This window comes from Scedosporium apiospermum (genome assembly GCF_000732125.1).
Source record: "Scedosporium apiospermum strain IHEM 14462 chromosome Unknown SEQ_SAPIO_0092, whole genome shotgun sequence".
NCBI lineage: Eukaryota > Fungi > Ascomycota > Sordariomycetes > Microascales > Microascaceae > Scedosporium > Scedosporium apiospermum.
Window position 1 is genome coordinate 419,826 of NW_015971793.1, and position 18,420 is coordinate 438,245.

The 18,420-nt window shown below is 51.4% G+C and overlaps 2 protein-coding genes and 1 pseudogene across 2 annotated transcripts; 1 reads left to right on the forward strand and 2 right to left on the reverse strand.

The window, feature by feature from the left end:
• Positions 1-2,901: 2,901 nt before the first annotated feature.
• On the reverse strand, positions 2,902-5,117 carry SAPIO_CDS4503 (uncharacterized protein; the record flags this gene model as incomplete). The annotated part of the gene is made up of 2 exons (XM_016787032.1): positions 2,902-4,454; positions 5,090-5,117. The coding sequence occupies 2 exons, from the start codon at positions 5,115-5,117 to the stop codon at positions 2,902-2,904; spliced, it is 1,581 nt and encodes a 526-aa protein (XP_016643377.1).
• Positions 5,118-9,617: 4,500 nt separating this feature from the next.
• Positions 9,618-11,753, forward strand: SAPIO_CDS4504 (annotated as a pseudogene; the record flags this gene model as incomplete).
• Positions 11,754-14,741: 2,988 nt separating this feature from the next.
• SAPIO_CDS4505 (uncharacterized protein) lies at positions 14,742-17,073 on the reverse strand (the record flags this gene model as incomplete). The annotated part of the gene is made up of 3 exons (XM_016787033.1): positions 14,742-15,128; positions 15,327-15,750; positions 15,809-17,073. 3 exons carry the CDS (start codon positions 17,071-17,073, stop codon positions 14,742-14,744), a joined length of 2,076 nt encoding a protein of 691 aa, XP_016643378.1.
• Positions 17,074-18,420: the final 1,347 nt, after the last annotated feature.

Below are 18,420 nucleotides of genomic sequence, written 5' to 3' on the forward strand. Positions count from 1 at the left end.
GGCCAATCGGGAGCCCAAGATGGCCTTTCCTGAGCAGGGACGTACCCATAAACGGACGAATTGATCTTAGTTTACTTTGAATTCTCGCATTGATCAGACTTCGTACTCTCCTTTTCCCCATCACGAACGTGGAGATGCGCAGAGGAGGGCCCGGCCTACGGAGTACTTGCCGGACCCCGAACATGGAATTGATGTATTTTCAGCGTAGTGTACACCACAGATTCTTCTAGCGACGGGATATGTTCTAGATTTGGCTCGGGTATCCAGACCTACATAAACGACAAAGTAAACCACACTGCACCACGGATGTAAGCACGGCCAACATACTAGACAAGGTCTAGTGCAGAAGGCACAGGCTAGCTCAAGCACCGAAAAAACACCATATTGACAGCTTTTCGGTCCCAGAACCGGCCCATCACGGCTTCCATTGCGTCATCTCCGTGCCCTCTCCAGCTGACGGTCCCCGAGCCAAGGACCCTTGTGAGCTGAGGCAGGGCTACGAGGTACCTTACCTTTAGTAAACTACTTTCAACCAACCTCCAAAATACGGAGCACTACAATCTCGCGATTACAAGCTCCCGTTCCCCGGGGCCAGCGCAATGGCGGTAAATATCTTGAACGGGCCTCCTCGCTTCCTCGCCAACCAGAGCCAAGCGTTAAGACCCGAGCATCAATCCCGCCCCTCACGGTCCAGATGAGAGATCTTTTAAACGGTCTTCAGCTGTCCCGGTAAGGCTCAGCATTGGGAATTATCCCCATGAGGCTTTAAATGACTTCGTAGTGATTAATTCAGCCTTTCCTCCGATGTAACGGCTGGCGGTCATATTTCGGACTGATCCCTTTTTTTTTTTTTTTTTTTTTTTTTTTTTTTTAATTCCCTATCTTGATGATCTACTTTGGATGTCACTGGGAATGAGAAGACAGGCTTTGAAAAAAAGAGAACATTGAAAGGGTCCCAGTCACTTGATCGCCCGGCTACAGGTCGTACGACGCGGCTTTTTGGTGGACCGGCGATCCGTGGGGTTGAGTCTTCATTTTAGCGCTCATCGTCAACGACCGACCAGGAACGCTGAAAAGCACGAAATGATGTATGTGCCCGGACCCGTGGCACTGGGATCGCCCTAAAGCAGGCTAGGGTGTCCTTACACGCTCCCTCTCAGAAAGCTGGAGTTCCTTGGGTAAAGTTTCTGTATCAAGTAGTGATGAGCTGCTGCGCCGATCTCTTTCATGGCTTTTCGGGGGTTTTGTGGCACCTTCGCAGTCCTGTTTCGGCGTAGCTCGGACGGCTTCAGCTCCCATGGCACGAACTATGACTTTTTTCGATTCCGCTCTTCAATTGTTGCTGGTTCATTGTTTCGTTCTCCGCTGTATTACGTCAATCCCGGTAAGATCCATTGAGGCAGCCTTCACGTTTAGGTTTACCTGGCATCTCGTTGATATTGATTACTCGTACTCGCAGTCTCGAATCCAATTTGGACTCAGAGCAACGACGATGATATTTGAAAATTCAAGCAGAGCCTCCTTATCTAAATACTCATTTTCAATCATAGGAGGGAAATCAATAATGGTTCATGTCAAAGGTATTTGCAAAAGATGTCACTCTGAAGATCAATTGTGAGACTAGAGGCAGCAGATCGATCAGTAGTAATAAAGATAGCCAAGGTTAAGTATAACCTGTAGAGTCCTCATACCCCGTAGTTGATCCCTTTCATCTAGGATTATTCCCAGAGCTGGACGTTCTTTTTCGGCTCCAGGCTGACCTTGGGTAACCACACCGAAAAATCACACACAAACGTTGATTAACGTTTGTATTTCACCGAGAAACCGTTTCAGCTTCTGACTACATTGATGCTACCCTAGGAAGTACACCTCAACACATTGGGATCGTCACTCCCCATGCTTATAACAGGATTCAAGAGCCAGGAAGGAAAAAGCAAACCAATCGTGTGGGCAGAGGAGAATGAAGGACACCTTAGAGGGCCGAGGAAGGACACGCAAGATATTGATGTTAGTCCTGTTCGTCATAGATAAAGGGGGAATCCTGATGGCCGTGAGCAGTGAAAAAAAGAAACGGAAGAAAAAGGATTTAAAAAATCAAAAGAGAAAAAAATAAAATAAAATAAAATAAAATAAAAAAAAAAAAAAAGAAGAAAAGAGGGAGAAGAAGAGGATGAAGCAGAAGTGCGTTAGATAGTGCCCGGTATCTTGTCTTTGATCCTGGTAAAAGTAAGCCTGTTAGAGTTCAAGACCTTCGAAGAGAATAGATGAGTTTATGTCCTCACTCAATAACTAGCTACAACACATCACACCAAGAGGTCATGATAGGCGTGCTTTGAGAAGAGCTCGCCCTCGCACTCACAACCCCCTCTGAAACCTGTGTATGAAGAATCACTCTCCTATATCTCGGCCCATGGCCGAAGTTTGGCCTCGACAGCTCCTTGCCTCCAGCTCTGAGACGATGGTAACTTCACCAGCATTGCTTTGGTGCATATCTTCTTGGTGGAACATGGATCTGTAAACCCTAAGTCTGTCGCCTTCCACCTAGAAAGACCTTTGTGGGATCCATCTTTCACATGCGGACAAGTCCTTGGCGGACTTTGGTCTCGACTTCGTTTGCGAGGGGATCATCAAAGGTAACGAAATATGTTTCCAAGTCAAGCTTCGAATACGAATCAACTCTAGATGTATCTCAACTACAATGCTTTTATACTCTGTATAATAGTCCCTCTCCAATGGGCCACGAAAATCTTAATGCAACCTACTGTCGCACTCCCATGATATGAATCAAACTCAGCTGTCAAGAAATATAGGACCTCTCTCAATAGTAATCCCCCTCCAATCGGGGGCCTCCATTATACTCGATAGCAACCATCCGTGATCTAGGTTCATCTTTCCTCTCTTTCAACCCTCCATCGCAGTATCCTCCGAATCCGTCTTCCTCATCTGATACGCAAAAACCCCCCAAAGTAACTTCATAGCCTGGATCCTCTCCTCCGCAACGAAGAAATCATACCACTTACTCCTCCAGAGCACCAGCCCGCCCCAGCTCCTCACCGTCTCCTCGTCCGCCCCCTCGATCACGTCGAGCAACCTTTGCGGCACGCGGACCCGAAGGACGCTGACGTGGTGGAACAAGCTGCTGATGACGAAGATGTCGTCGTACTCCGTCACGCCCGCCGGTCGGCCGATGGCCTCGTAGCGCGTCTTCTTGTCCCACGAGAGCGACGGCGGTCGGATCATGCGGTAGTTGTCGTACACAGCCATGGTCTTCCGGGGCTTCTTCGTCGGAGGGGAGGAGGCGTCTTTGTCTCCGACGACGTCGTCCTTGTCGACTTCTCGACCGATGGGACCGCCGGGACCACCTCCCCACCTCTTCTTTGTGGTCCACCACTGGCCCTCGCCGAAGCGCTGTTCCGTCTTTCCTTCCCTGGCGCGGTGCTGGGCCGTGACGAGGGCGGCGAGAATTTCCCTGGCAAGATCTTGGTTCTTTTCAAGCTCTAAATCAAGGCTCAGGGTGCCTCGCGCGCTAACGGCGGCAACGGGACCCTCGACCATACCCGCTCTAGCGTGCTCCCGCTTGGTGGGCGTGCGGAAGACGAAAATGCAGCCGGACGGAACGTAGGACTTGCGAGGCTGGTGGCCCGGATCGACCGCAGAAAGCGGCGTGCAGAGTTGAAGTCGGGGTTCTGCACGGGGCGTAGTGACATTGCAGCCGAAATCGTATGCGACGAGTCTGATGAAGGAGGATAGGAGAGCATGGCGATGCTCGGCGGGCATCGCCGTGCCTGTCATAGTGCGGTAATACCCATCATTATCATCTGAAGTAGAAGTAGATGTGGAACCTACAACGGCAGGATCACTAGCCGGAAGGGAAGGGTCGGTGGAAGGTTCCTCCGAGGAGCTCTTAGGAAGGGGTACCGTCGGATCATCCCAGTAAGTAGTAAACAGCTCTAAGCAACGGAAGAACTCGTACGAGTTCCCTAGCCTTGGCTGAGGCTTGCCTTTGGCAGCGGGCAAGCGTCGGACAGTTCGGAAGGCATCTTGATTCGGAATTGATAGCTCTGACTTTCGCTCGACGTAGGTTTGGCATCCGGGAGACAAGTTTCCATTGTTCAACGGTAGTCGCGTAGACGCATTTTTCTCCCTAGCTTCGTCTATAGTGAGGCTATCCCAGGTCGAAAAATCGGGGATGTACGAAGGATCAGGCACCACTTCCGCTGGGGTAGCATCGTAGAACGTCTTCAAGCCAAAGGCGTCAAAGGTGGTGCCCGTGATATCACCAGGGCGACATATCGCCTGGAGGGTTTTGACAAGGCTCGCGGAGCCCGGCGGAGCAGCGCCGTCCACGGCCTCCGACCCGGTTTCGGAAGAGTCGGGTACGTGTTGCGGAGGGAAAATTACCCGAGTCGGTGCAGGGACATCCTTAGGGTCCACCTTGGGGCGTGCAGCACTTCCTAGAACAAAAGATGTTTAGATTTTGAGAAACAGGTGGCATTTGTAGAAGGAGATGGCGACTTTCAGATGAGGTGAAGAATGCCCAAAGTGAAAAAATAAAGAGAAGGAGAAAAAAAGAGGCAAAAGGAAAAGATCGAAACCACGGATAATAGCACTCATCGAGCGTCAAGAGATACTCAAAATGTAACAGGACTAGGAACTTAATAGTAAAACGTGGCCAAGTCGCTACACGACAGCCAAGCCCCCCCAAAGGTAAGATGGGGTGGTGGAATGACTATTCATGAAGAGCGATAACTTCATTCACACCTTTAATGCAGCACTGACTAGCATGAAGATAAGACGAAATGGCTATGGCCTTGTGTGACGTTGAAAATTACTTGTGGTGTGAGGACCGGTGAGGGAACCGGACCGGGGTCTGAAGAATGTTGTCAGGGAGGCTCCCGAGACAGGTTGGATGACGATCTCCCGTGGCAGCGTCCGTCAGAGAGCCAGCAACGTGTGGTACAGGACCAATGGCATTCACACACAGAAACAGAAATATTGAGCTCTCTCAAGTGAAGTCCCAGTATCCGAGGAATGTATGAAAGCAGGGGTTTAAGAATAGAGGAATTCGCCTGTTGAGAACTCGACTTACCCAAAGAAGGCAAACTGATGCCAAACATTGTCCGAGGTAGAGGGGCCAAGCGACCTCGTTTCCTGTAACCAAACCCAAATTATGGCGTAAGTTTAGGGGTATCTGAAGGCCTAACTAGGTCTTCGTTTTGTTTGCCTGAACACCTCCTTAGTCTTCCTGGCAGTACAATTGGCGTGTGGGAAGGCCGTAAGGTATGCAGGTATTAGATTCGAGACATACGAAGCTCAGGAGACCCACGTGCGGAGTGGAATGGTGATGACGAGGAGAGTTGTACGATGAGGAGTTGAATGAGAGCTTCGAAACATAGCAACCCCGGTTCCCAATTGTGTGGTTCAGGGGGGCTAAAAGGGCGGTGGAAAGCGGTGTAGATGCTAGAACGGTGATGGAGGCGAAGGAGGCGGCGAGACGAGGTATGAGGTGTGTTGCGTGTTGGCGAATGGCTCAAATCTGTCCAATGCGGATGGGATTGGAAGTTGAGCAGAAAAAGGCGGTGGTCGAAAGTGGTGGTAGTGGAGGTGATGCTTCTCGTTCGCAGTTGAGGTACTTCGTACGTACGACGTAGTGATTGGAGTGATCAATTGATGGTGGGGGTTTTGGAAGGTGCGGTCACGGTCGCGCGGGGGAGGAAGCTATGGGAAGGCGGGGGAGGGAGAGACGGGGAGGGAGAACATAACATTTGATGAAATCTACCTCATAAACTCGCTCAAGTTACCTTCTAGAGCGGGGTGAAGATGGGACCGGACGACAAAATACAAGAACCAGCAGACTTTCGCCCGGAACTTAATGGTTCTTGTCCTGCTTGTCTCGGAGAACGCAGGAACAAGGGGGAAATGGGGGAATGGGCCAAATGAGGCTATTGGTCGAGTTCGAGAATTACAGAAGGAGTGAAGTTCTCCAAAGTTCCAAATCAATCCTGTTTCTTGGAGGGGAAGTACAGGACAACATGGAATTGCACAAAAGTGAAGTCGGTTCGGCCCATTTTCCCATTCCTGCTGGCACTAGCACAGTAACCCTAATAAAATTACAGCCCAGGTGAGAGCATTGAACACAAGAGCATCCGATTTTCCTCGGACAACGTTGCAGCCTTGGCTTGTGTGGTGGGTAATACCAACGCCTCCCATGGCCACATCTCAGCATTCAACCTCCGGCGTAATAGGTCGATTTGTCGATTGCGGCAGGCAGTGGCCATCTGTTGTTCTCCTGAATTGCGGGCAAAAAGGGTAACTGCGGATACCGACCTGCAAGAGACGCCAGTTGTTTACGCTTGGGGGGAATGATTGGCAGTAGGTCCAGCGCCCGAGGCACCAATGCGAAGGCCCGGGGGACTAGCTGGGTGCAGCCGCAGAGTCGCATGCTTCTTTTCAGTGGAGATGGCGGACGCAGCCGAACGCAAACGAACATAAGTACTTTCGTAGCTCACGATGAAGGTGAGTCTTGCCAAGAACGCTGCTCCAGGTGAAGCCTAGTGTCATGGGCCGATGTTGGCGGGCGGGTAGGCTAGCAACAGGATATTGATGCCAGACGTTAGCATCTTGATGTCCGCAACTGGTAGAGCTGAGACTAAAAGCCGTTTGATGTCAATTAACGTGCTAGCGAGACGGATCAGACGCACTTGTAATATATTTAGAGCCGACATCGAGATGGCTTGGGTTTTACGTCGAGGACGACCCGGTTTTCCTCCCGCCCCGTTTCTTAGGCTAGTTAGCCAGTGCTGTCCTGACTCTTGACTGCTTCGTCCATCATTATTAGCCTAGCCACTTCTGGCTGTTCTCGTTTGAACCGAGTCTCTTTGAAGCATTTGAAGTCGTGTTCTCGGGATGTGTTTGTTTTGTACAAAGGTAGCGGGAACCGCATATTTTAAAAACGCACAACTCTCCTGCCCTGTGCCTCGAGGACTAGTCTTACCTCGGGCTTCGTCGACGCTATTGTTTGTATTCGTTGATATTCTTCAAATCCTCCTGCCAAGCCTATCCGGGAGGAGGAATTCCGCATCTTGCTTGAGAGTGGTCGCACCAACAAACCCAGGATTTCACTTTTCTCGGTGCAACCCCGCACTCTTCATAAAACGCGGCTCGGATCAGAAGGGTTCAGACACACAAATCTCTAACAGTTGATGGTGGCATGGACCTCGAGAAGATTGATGCGTGGTCCGTAACTGGACTCGATTTTTGAGGCTCTCTTTCTTGTGATGGACGAATCCCTCGAGCTTGAGAGGATATGTCTTTTGTTACTCTTCGCAAAAATCCCCAGCGGAATAGCATTTCATAACTACATGTGCACATGATTATGCGACGCTACACACTGGCTGGTGGATATAGATATATAGTAGAGAAGGCGACCGATCTGGCGCATGAACGACGACTTTCATCTGTGCCGAGGAAGGGAAAGCATCCGAGAGCACTGATCTTAAAAATCGTTGGGTATCACGCGGCGGCCAACAACAGTCCATCTGGCGTTGCGTCGAGGATGACATTGTTCGAAAATTCGGGATCCTCACCAGGCGACGGATACCCCGGATCCGCGTCACACCGGCAGTTGTGGCTCCGGCATATCGTTTGCAGCAGTGGACGTCCAGGCCGTGATCTGGTTGCTCGAGAACCCCGAGAGTTACTCTGTACGAAGTAATGAATGCCATCAAGAGACCCAAGTCTGGATGACACCAGTATTGATGGGAGTATCAAGTTAGTTTGAGGCTTGATACCCTGGAGCGCTGTCAATGACGAGATGGCGAAGCGAGGCATAAATTGGACATCAACATTATGAGGAAGCGGAGGGCGTCATTAAGAAGTTGACAACCCAGGAGAGTGCAAGAGTTGTTTATTTGATGCTCCAAATCCAAAGTCACGATATCAATGGCGAGATTTACCCCACAGTCCATGACATAATCCAGGGGCATGAGACATTTGTAGTTTGCAACGGAGGATTCACGTTTGGAAACGCCGCATTGATCCAGGCCCACAATCGACAACGCCATTCAACGACTTCTTAGACGGACACTCGCTCCTTGATCGATAAGTCTCACCGACTGTTCGAGATTAAAATAATAAAAATCGCCAGCTATTCGTAATCACACTCTTCTAGTCATATTCGATTTTTATTTATTTATTTGATTATTTCCCGATGCTTTCGCCTCTCCCTTCACTTCGAAGGCTCGAGGTGGTCAACTCCGGATAATCCCTGGTGCTTTGCTCATTGGAGGTTGTGTCAGGGGGTAAAGTCAGAGGCAAGGGCACCTGCACGAGGCACGCTCTCCCCTCCATCACCACCTTGACTCGACCACCCTCCCAGCGTTACCCTCGTCAAACCTGAGATCTTCCGTGCCTCAGTTTTGTAAGAGGTCAGGGATTCACCCCTCCCTCCGTAGCTGAGCCTCCCTAGTGATCGACGGATCCCATAGACTTCCTCAGACACCTAGTTATTCTCCGAGCCAATCCCACGATGGCTTGACATCGATCAATCAGAGTGCCAAGACCTTGATTCATGCTGTTTTTCAAATCGCTTCTTTGCACTCGCAATTGCTCCTTTACCTCTCTCAATGTCAGCTCACGCCCGGTTCCGCCCAGGCGTGTGTGCCTTGCTACTCTTCTATACTCACGGAAACCATAGTAACATTGATTCTATTCCCAGCTGGCTCTTGCTCTCTGCTCAATTTGGTATTGTGAGACATCTTGGCCCAGTTGTCTGAACCGACTCCTCCCCCATCAAGTCGATGATCCCTACCGTCGATGAGGGGACGGAACGTAAATCCTCCTTTTCCACCTCTTGCGGCTAGCCTTCCCAAGTTTCTTCTATTCCATCGTTTTCGATGCTTCATGCTTGATGTCCTCTACGAAATTGCTTTGCTTCTTGTCTGCTAGCCCAGCTTTCCCCTCCCCCCTTCAGGGAAATTACACACTCTCCATCGTGAACATCCGTCCCAAGACTCCAAGATCTCCGCTGCTACCACTGATCACTTTCCGAATCTTGTCAAATTCATCCGCATCAACGCCAAAAGTCCTGCCATTCTTCTTCTTCTTCTTCCATCGCCAATTTAGCCGCTAGTCGCCATTTTTCGAATCACACACCCTCGCCTGCTCTCTCCAAGACGATCTTCCTCGATGGTCGTTTCCGCTTTCTAGACGGCCAGTTGAGGCCCGATACTACTGCTTGTCCGCTTTCCCCGCGTTTACGCTTCTCGTTGCTTTACCCCTCCCTCTCTCTCTTTCTTCGCTTCGGATCTCTTTTTCGTCCTTTCATCTCTCGATCTCCCATCCTACGAAATCCCCTCGACTACGATTCCCGCGCGAGGCTTTCGACCGGAATCCTCTTCTCTTCTTCTTTTCTTCCTCAAGGAGTTTGGATTCGGTGAAAGTCCACTCCTTCAACTTCGCTTCTTTTCAAGCCCCGTGGGCTTTCTTGTCTTATCACACACATTCTTCTTTTTTTTTTTCTTCTTGCGACTGGACTCGCATTTTACGAGAGAGAGAGCGAGGGGAGAGTGAGCACACTGCGTGTGTTCCTCTTGTATCCATAAAACGTCCCGGCGACAATGTCAGACCAGAACCTCCCGGCGGGGGCTTTCATCACCGTCCTCAACGGAAGGCGATGCACGGCTGTGCCGAAAACAAACGCGGCGCCTTCACAAGCGGCATCGACAGCGGCGGCGGCGGCGCCCAGCGGAAACAATGGCGGTGGCGCTGTAGGCATACAATCAACGCCTACACCGGCGGCGAACGCGGACAGCTCGAGCAGCGTCCAGGTTCAGTCGGAAGAAGGTGATGCAGGAGCAGCGAGTACGACGAGATCTTCCCCAAATCTAGACACTCCATCCCCCGACAATGCAACAGATTCCCCAGCACAAACCCAAGAGCAACCGCCTGTACAGCAGACGCAGGCGGCTCAACAACCTCCTCCTCTTCCTCCTCCTCCTCCACCACCCATAAACATCCCTCCTGCTTCGTCTCCTTCATTCCTCTCCTTTCCTTCTCCATTGCCTAGCCCTACAACTGTGGCGGAAGGCGTACAGAATTCTCTTCTACCTGAAAGACCTACCCCCTCATTTGCCTTTGCGAGCAGTAGCACTGATGACAGCAATGCAGCCGTTCCTGAACAAGCAGATAGTGCGAATCAGCAACAACCACAACAACCAGAGCAGCAACCATCACTGCAACAGCAACCGGAGCTAGCACCCTCCCCGACACCAGCGCCCGTAACTCCCGACGGAACGACTCCTAATGTTGTAAACGGAAACCTGGCCACGACGGCAGTAGGCGGTCTCGACGGTGGTGCGGCGGTTGTTGGAGAAGGTGCGGTCGATGCCACTCCGACTACGGTAACTAGTGGCGGAAGCGGCCGATCCGGCGCTCCTACGGCGGTGGTAGCCGGAAGCGTTGCTGGTGGCGTCGCTGTCGTGTCCATCATTGCCTTTTTGCTCTGGTTTTGGCGCAAGAAGGCCATCAACAAGAGGAGGAGCTCCCTCCTTACGCCGCTTACCATCGAACCCACGACGTTTAACGGCGGTGGAGGCAATGGCGAAAAGTCGTACATTATCGAGCGGGGATCCGTCGGCCCCACACCCAAGGCCGAAAAGTTCAAGGCCGCCGTCGGAGCGAAATTGCAAGGATTCCGCGGTAAAATGGGAGGGTCTAAGAGCGGTCCCAGCGTCGATCTCAACAGGGGGAACTCGCAGTATATGGACGACGGGTCTCTGCACAGTCGAAGCAACTCTTCGTCGCTTTCGACGCGCTCGGGCTCCAAAGATGTAGTGACGGGTAAGGACCGATTCAAGGACTGGTGGTCCAGGGTTACCGCCGACATGAACTTCAACTGGAAGATGAGGAATGACCGCACCATGGATGCGGACCCGGCGGCGGCCGTGCGGAACTTGAGCGAGCGCAAGGGGTCGTCGCAGCCTGACTTCTTGACACTCCTCGGCATGGACGACAAGGATATTCAGCGCGAGGCGCAGAAGCGACAGGCCGACCACTTAGCCAACGGTAGCGTAGGATCCTCGAACCACTTCCTCGGCGGACTCAACCTCAGCTTCGACTCGCCAAAGAACCCTTTCTCCGATATGAACGCGCTATCCCATGATTCCGCCAAGCCCGCGCCGCTGGCGGTATCTCCACGTGTGGACCCTTTCTCGGACGCCAACGCCCTACCGGATAACAGCAAGACTGGCGGAATCAAGCCGCCAACCACCTACGTCGCCGATGTCCGTCGGTCCCGCGGTCTCGGTCAGAACCCTGCTCCGGGCCGCGGCCGCACGCCCAGCAACGCCGGAGGCTACTCGTCGCCGCGCAACGACCGCGTGGACTCGGTCTACCGCGAGTCCGTGGTGAGCGTCGACAACCTCGGCCCGAAGCGAAATAAGTTCCGGTCCGATCCCTTCGACCTCGAGAGACCCGAGTTGCTCGGCAGTCGGCAGGATCTCACGACGGCTACTATGACGAGTGGTGGTGGTAGCAATGACCCTCGCTCTAGCCTCAACAAGCCCAAGAGGGTGCATACACGGACGGATAGCTACTCGTCCAAGTACTCGAGTGGATTCAGTCTCGGGGATTGGAGCGATCCGGGTCCGGATGTAGGGCCTGGGTCGACGCGGTGGGATAGCCCGACGGAAGGGTTTAGGCCGGGGTCGAGGCAGAGGGGTGGAAGTGACGGGAGCGTAGGGAAGGCATTGTAAGAGAGCGAAAGGAGGGAAGAAGGAAAAGTAAGGGAGTAAGCGAAAAGATGCATTTTGTGAGGGGATGGTCTTCGTTTTAGGCATTGGGCGTTCTTGCTGGGGATTTTATGTTTCTTCGTTTCTTTTGGGAGTTTTTTTTTTACCAGTGGTTGATGCGGATACGCTTTCTTCCTTACTTTCGCTATGTGTATACCCAACCCATCCTTACCTTTTTCTCTGCCATCACTTTCCGTTCGATAAGCATGAGCAGACGGCTCCCGCACTTACCTTTCCAATGGCCTTGTGCTCACTCTATCTCCAAGACTTGTATTCCGACACAATTTCGTTTTATCCATGATCCGACTCCCCGAGAAAATGAGGAGTTCCTCGAGGACGAATGTTGTCTTGCGCATCAATTCCTTTTTTGTTTTCCTTTTGCAGAAACGATCAAATGCTGTTTACCTCTATTTTTAATATCGAGCGAGTTCTAGCGTTTCGGTTTCCTACTTGTTTCACATTTCCTTTGTTCCCTTCTTCTTTTTTTGTGGGTGTGATAGATGGGATTTGTTCTTAGTTTATGTTGGTGGTTGATTTGAGCGTCGAAAAATAAGGCTCTCTCCACGTCTTGGCTTCTCGGCCTTGTGCCTTTTCTTTGTCTAGACTGAAGAGAGATGGGAAGGAGTGGGCATTGGATGGGGGTCGAGGATTGGGAATCGATCCGCGGGAGGAATGAGGATAGTCTCAGATATTGAATGGTTGAAAAGTGGTCGTGCTTGTGCGAAGCGTTTATGAGTGGGTGTGTTGACAGATCCATTCTCTCATCCTCGAGTCTTGATTCAAATTGGGATGATGTTTCCAGATCCGTCCATTTTACCTTTGCAGTGGGTTTCCCAATTAGTCATCGCTACCCCAAGCCCCTGCGGCTCTGCTCTGCGGGGCCATTCGGCAACGTCATCTCGACAAGGCCAGGAAAGAGAAACATCGTCAACTTGCGGGCGTCTAACAAAATTGGATGATCGCCTTTGGTAGTCGATTTTTTTTCGTACCAGAGTTGTGGCACCTCAATTCTCGCTTCTGGTCCATTTACAGATTGTATCCCTCGGTCCTCCCTGACATCCCGGCACGGCAAGGAGTGTTAGGCTGACGACGTGTCCATGGCTTCCGTGAGATATTGATCCAAAGCGCTAATTATTCATTCGTCGTTACACAAGCTCGGGAAAAGAATCCCAACGAGCGAGCGATTGGCAAACGCAGCAGAATGGGTTGTGATTGAGATGCCTCCTTGTCTCATTACCTCGGCGGGCAGCCGGACGACGAGCAAAGCGGTAGGTCAAGTACAGTCCCAGTGACGGCTAACATTGTTAACCAGACGGCTCTGATACCCTCCTTGGAGTGAACATAAGGACCTGTTTTAACGGGGATTTCCCCGTAGGACTCGAGGCGCAGAGCTGCCCAGACTGACACTTGCCGCATTGTTCACATTTAGCTATGACGAAACACGGCTTTCAATCCATAAGGCTGGATCCGGCAACAGCCCAAGCCTCCGCTAGGAACAACGTTACGGATAACTCTGAGCCACTTCCAAACAATATGCTTGAGCAGTGGCCTGTCTGTGAAACCGAGAGGTTCGTCAAGCTCATCTAGTCCCCTTTCTGCGTGCCAAACTCTAACCAAGTCTGCGCGTTGATAGATCTCTTTGACCGGAGTTACTTTTATCCGAATCGCGATGCCGACGATGAATGTTGTCGAGTAACTCGTCACCTTGGTCTCTCAGCCCATGGCGCTCCCATGGCGCGTTCCATCCGGAACTAGGATGCTCGTGATCATTCGACCACCCTGACATAGGAGATGTTTTATGGTCTGGTAACCCTGGTTGCGCAATGCCCGAGTCGACCAATCAACACCGCACTAATTTCTGCGGCCACCCTGATTCAACGACAACGGGCGTTCGACCCTTCAATCTACTCATCTATCTAGCCTAGGGACGAAACTAGGTCGGCTTGGTACGGACTGTTATCATCCCTGAGATTCTATGGAATACTAATTGCAAGTGTAGCGAATGCAGTAACTTCACCTCACTTGTGCTCAGAGTATTCCCTCGCCTCGCAATAGAGGTAGGATGCTCACAGGCGAGCCAAATTGCTTGTCTAGGACATGTTGTTCCGATGGCTGCTGAAATATATTCCATTAATGCCTATGTACCTTCGGAGGGACGATGCCATAAACCAGTCTCCCAAGAAATCCTCAGCTCTACCCGGCAACTTCCCGAGAAATCCTCTTCGAACATCCCCCATGCCGCTCTTAATGAGGACCACCGAACAAAATCATTGGAGCAACAGATCATTCCGGTGAAGAAGCTCCCTTGGTCACCTGAAAGCGATATCTCTAAGGGATGATGTAACCTATGAAGCGATAGGTGGGCCCAAAAGCCTAGTTAGACGCGATACATGATACCGCTAGGCAACAAACATCGAAGTCACTCGTCCCAGCCGCAGTTATGGCGATTGCTTAGGAGGAAGAAGCACGATGTCATGGTCGGAGTATACGATTTCGAAGGGGGGATTGTGGGAATACATTGCAAGATCGTAAGTTCGGTTGCAGGGTACGGCATTGCTTCCATCCCTTGTCTGTTTTCGTGCCTAGTGAGTCGTAACTTTGAGATACTGCATATCGATGAACGAATGTTGCCAGCACCACCTTCACTCGCCACTGCGGACACGATAAGTCCCATCGTCTTTTAACACCACGCAGATAGCTTTAAAGATACCACGTAGTGACTCCGATACACCGCATCCGCTTATCGGCGCCGTCAGTTCTTAGTTTACAATTAATCCGCATTAACTCGCCACCGTCTCATCTCGACTACATGCGATAAGAGTTCTAGCATATTCTCGAATCAGGCGGAAATAAGATTGCAAAGTATATATTGGCGCAGTCCCCGAGGACCCTCTTTTACAGAGATAGAAAAGATATATATCATACCTACTTATTTAATCGAAAATCGTTATTCTACAACTTTCTACCCTTAGTCTCGGCGCCCTTTTCGAGAAGCAGCCGCACGATGGCCTCGTGGCCTCTAGATGATGCCCCCTGCAGCGCGTTGCCGTAGTAGCCGCCTTGGGCGTTAACATCGGCGCCCTTTTCGAGAAGCAGCCGCGCGACAGCCTCGTAGCCTCCAAGTGATGCCGCCTGCAGCGCGTTGCCGAACCTGCCGCCGCCTTGGGCGTTCACATCGGAAATATTTCCAACTCTACTATGAAGTAGCTTCGTGAGAACTGAATCAAGGCCGATAAGTGAAGTGTAGTAAATAGGCGATGGAATCTCCCCTATAGGCTTCTTGCCATCCTCCTCGTCAATATTCCATATAGTAACCCAACTCTCAAATGCTTTGGTATTCTGAAACAGGCACATAATTTGGCATTCCGCAAAATTATCAGTTTTATATCCATCAAGGAGATGTTCGTGCCAGGTTCTTGCAGCGTATAGTGCCAGTGGATACTCTTCCTTCGGATTTATCGATTTATGTAACTCAGGCTTCAGCAAGTATGTTAGACATATAGAGGCGATCTGAGTATGGGCGTCCTGTGTTTGAACACTGAACTTGGCGATCTCGCTGGAAAGTCGTCCCGATTCAAGATACTCCTGGACTGAGAAATGGGCGATGCGTACGGTGGGCGGCTCTCCATCGGGTTGCTCGTCAACTTCGATAAATTCGGGGCAAATTCGGCGGATCGCGTCAACCGTTTTTAATCTTCGTCCTGGTTTGAACTGAGGCGGCTCGCTCAGGTCCACGGCAATGGCGTCACGAAGCTCGGGTACCGTCAACGGGCGTTTGGCGTAGCAAAGTAAGGTTAACATAGGCTGGACATATTTCACCGATCTCGGGTTAATATTTAGAAGTATTCGCTCGTAGGTCTCATCCAGCGAGTCTGGTAGGGAATCTAAAAGTTCATCGAGCTCGTCGTCGGATTGTGGACAATTCTCTAAGGCTTTGAATTGGCATTCCACCCATCGGAATCTGCAATGGCAGGGTCAGTAAATTCCTGTAGATCAAAAGGAAACGGGGAAATACGTACACGCCCTTCGCACGACAGGTAAATGCCGTTTCGATCTTGTCATAATCGTCTTCCCAGACTCGAAATTCCTTGCTATCTCTGAGACGCTTGGAGACAAACGTCGCAATGTCGTGATCGACGGATTTGTCCCACATCGAAATTATTTTATCTTTAGGAGCACTTAGCATTTCGCGAATGTCAGGCTCGTCGCGACTAGTAACCATCAGATGAAGGCCGGGCTCCGCCCAATTCTGCATCTCGACGAGGATGTTAAGGACATCTTTCCGCTTCCCGGACTTGTCCCGAGGGCTTTCGTCTAGTGCGTCTAGAAGGATATAAACGTGGTCAAACATGCTGATGAGCTGGTGAAGATACTCGACAAGAGCATCGTCGGGCGGTGAAGCGTTGCGGTAGCGGTTGTGCAGCTCTAGGAGAGAACCACGATCCTCCAATTGGGTTGACAGCTGCAGGATGAGGGCACGGAGCATTGCGGAGACATCCTGCTTTGACTTATCGTTGAAGACGAAGAAGAAGAAGGCAATGGCGATGCGTTTGTTGGCGCCCCGGTGGCTGAAGGTGGACTGGATAGCTGTAGAACACAGCACTGACTTGCCACTACCGGCGAAGCCGTTGAGCCACAGGAGGGAATTGGAACTCTCGAGCCACGAGGAAAACGGCTTTCCTTTGACGAACCAGAGCCCTGTACTAGGGTACTCCTGCTTCTTCTTGCAGGCGGCATTGTACTCAATGGAGGCATCAGGCCCTTTTAGCCAGTCGCGGATGTCCGATGAGATCTGGTCTGCTCTGACTAGGTCGAGTAATAACTTCATTTCGTTTCTATCATGCTTCTGTAGGGCGTCTAGTGCCAATTTCAAGCACGAGATAGCCGCCTCAACATCGCCTTCGAGCTTCCTCAGCGTCTCTTCCTTAAAGGGATATGCCACACGGCGAAGCCCGGCGCGGGCGACGGTTGGGATGCTGTCCATGGGAAGGTCCAGGAATTTCTTATTCTCGGCCTCAAGCTTGCCGATCGAGTCTTTACAGTCTTGGATTGACCTCTCAATGTTACTGAGAAGATCTTGCTTGGGTCGGAAATTGGGGTCGGAAATCTGGCTGTTGATAACATTGAGCGAGTCAAGAAGACATTTGAGTTTTCTAGCGGTGTTGTCAGTGTTCGATTTCCTGCCCCTGACGCCTTCGATGTACTTGATTAGTCCCTTCGAGACGGTAAGACCGAGAGACACGATGCCGACCGCGGATCCGGTTACAGAAAGTGGGTCAGCCATGGCGAGGCACCGCAGTTAGTCTTGTTGGTAGTCCTATAGAGAGCTTTCTTCTGGGGTTGGTGAGAGCCGACGCTGGATCGACTGGTGTTTCTCGGCCATGAATGTCCGTTGGATTTGGATAAGCTCGTATTGCTCGATAATGAATGTCTGTGAGGCTTGGATGGAGTGGGAGGGGAAGCCCGACGACAAATTTCAATTGGGCTTGGATAGATGGACCAGGCTGCGCTTCTGGCATGGTGGGCTTGGTTAGCCCGGTCATCCAATCAGTGCCTGGCTGCATTTCTGGGACGATGGCGAGACTCTACTCGCCTCAAATCCATGGCGGGGTAAAGTGCCGCATGCCACGACCAGGCGTCATATCGCTGCCAACAGCCAGGCTACACAAGACCCAGATCCACGTCCACAATGGCATGAAGAGTGACGCGCGACGGGGACAGCCGGCGTTGAGAGGGCGCGTTTCAACCCGTCCTGGTCACGGTATAGTCCAAAAAGTATTAGGCCAATGGGCCGGCTGCCAGCTTCGATTTCTTATACTTTGCTGGAGGTGCATAAAACAGGCATTCTCATGCCGCCAAGAACAGCCCACGACTCACTGTGCACAATCCACAATCGAGCTTGAGATAGCCGAATTTCCAGGGCAAGGCCATGGTTGACTCGCCGAATAAAGAGCTCGAGGAGCGCGCAGTATCGTCATCGGCGTCTTTGCTCAACTAGCAGGGCGTTACTTTCTCATGTTTCGTACTTGTTCTTTCATATGTCTCGATCTTTACTTACCGGACTCATCTTACTCTCCCTCCTTACGCTTGCCCCGCGTTCCTTTCTTCCTTTGCTCAATCATCCAGGCCTTCTTCGGTCTATTTCTTGAGGTGACGTTGCTAGGACCTGGCACGTGTTGTGCGGGCCGCCGCTCCGATGGCAACGACCCACATTGTGATCCGGCCGCTAGCGATCTTGGGCAGGCACTTGACGTGACGCCACACACGCGCTGACGAGTTTCTGTTTAACTTTCAACTTTTTGAGAACACTTCCTACCTCGCCTCTTCGCACTGCTCTCATTTGTACCTTCGTCGATGATTCGGGGAAGCGAACGATGACGAAACTGTTGACCTCGGCCGGATGTCTCCTTGTATTTGCGTCCACCTTCCATCTCTATCCTCGAAGGCCAGTGTCTTGCCCTGGAGTTGTCCCATGTACGGCCAGCAACATTCCTGTGATTCCTCTAGCAGATCCTTTAATATATTTTGAAGACTAGTGGATGCATGAAACCGGAACCCCCTCCCTTTCTCAAGAGAACCAGAGCAGGCATCCTTCTCCCGTCGTCGAAGCTGGAGCGGCCGGTTCTTGTAC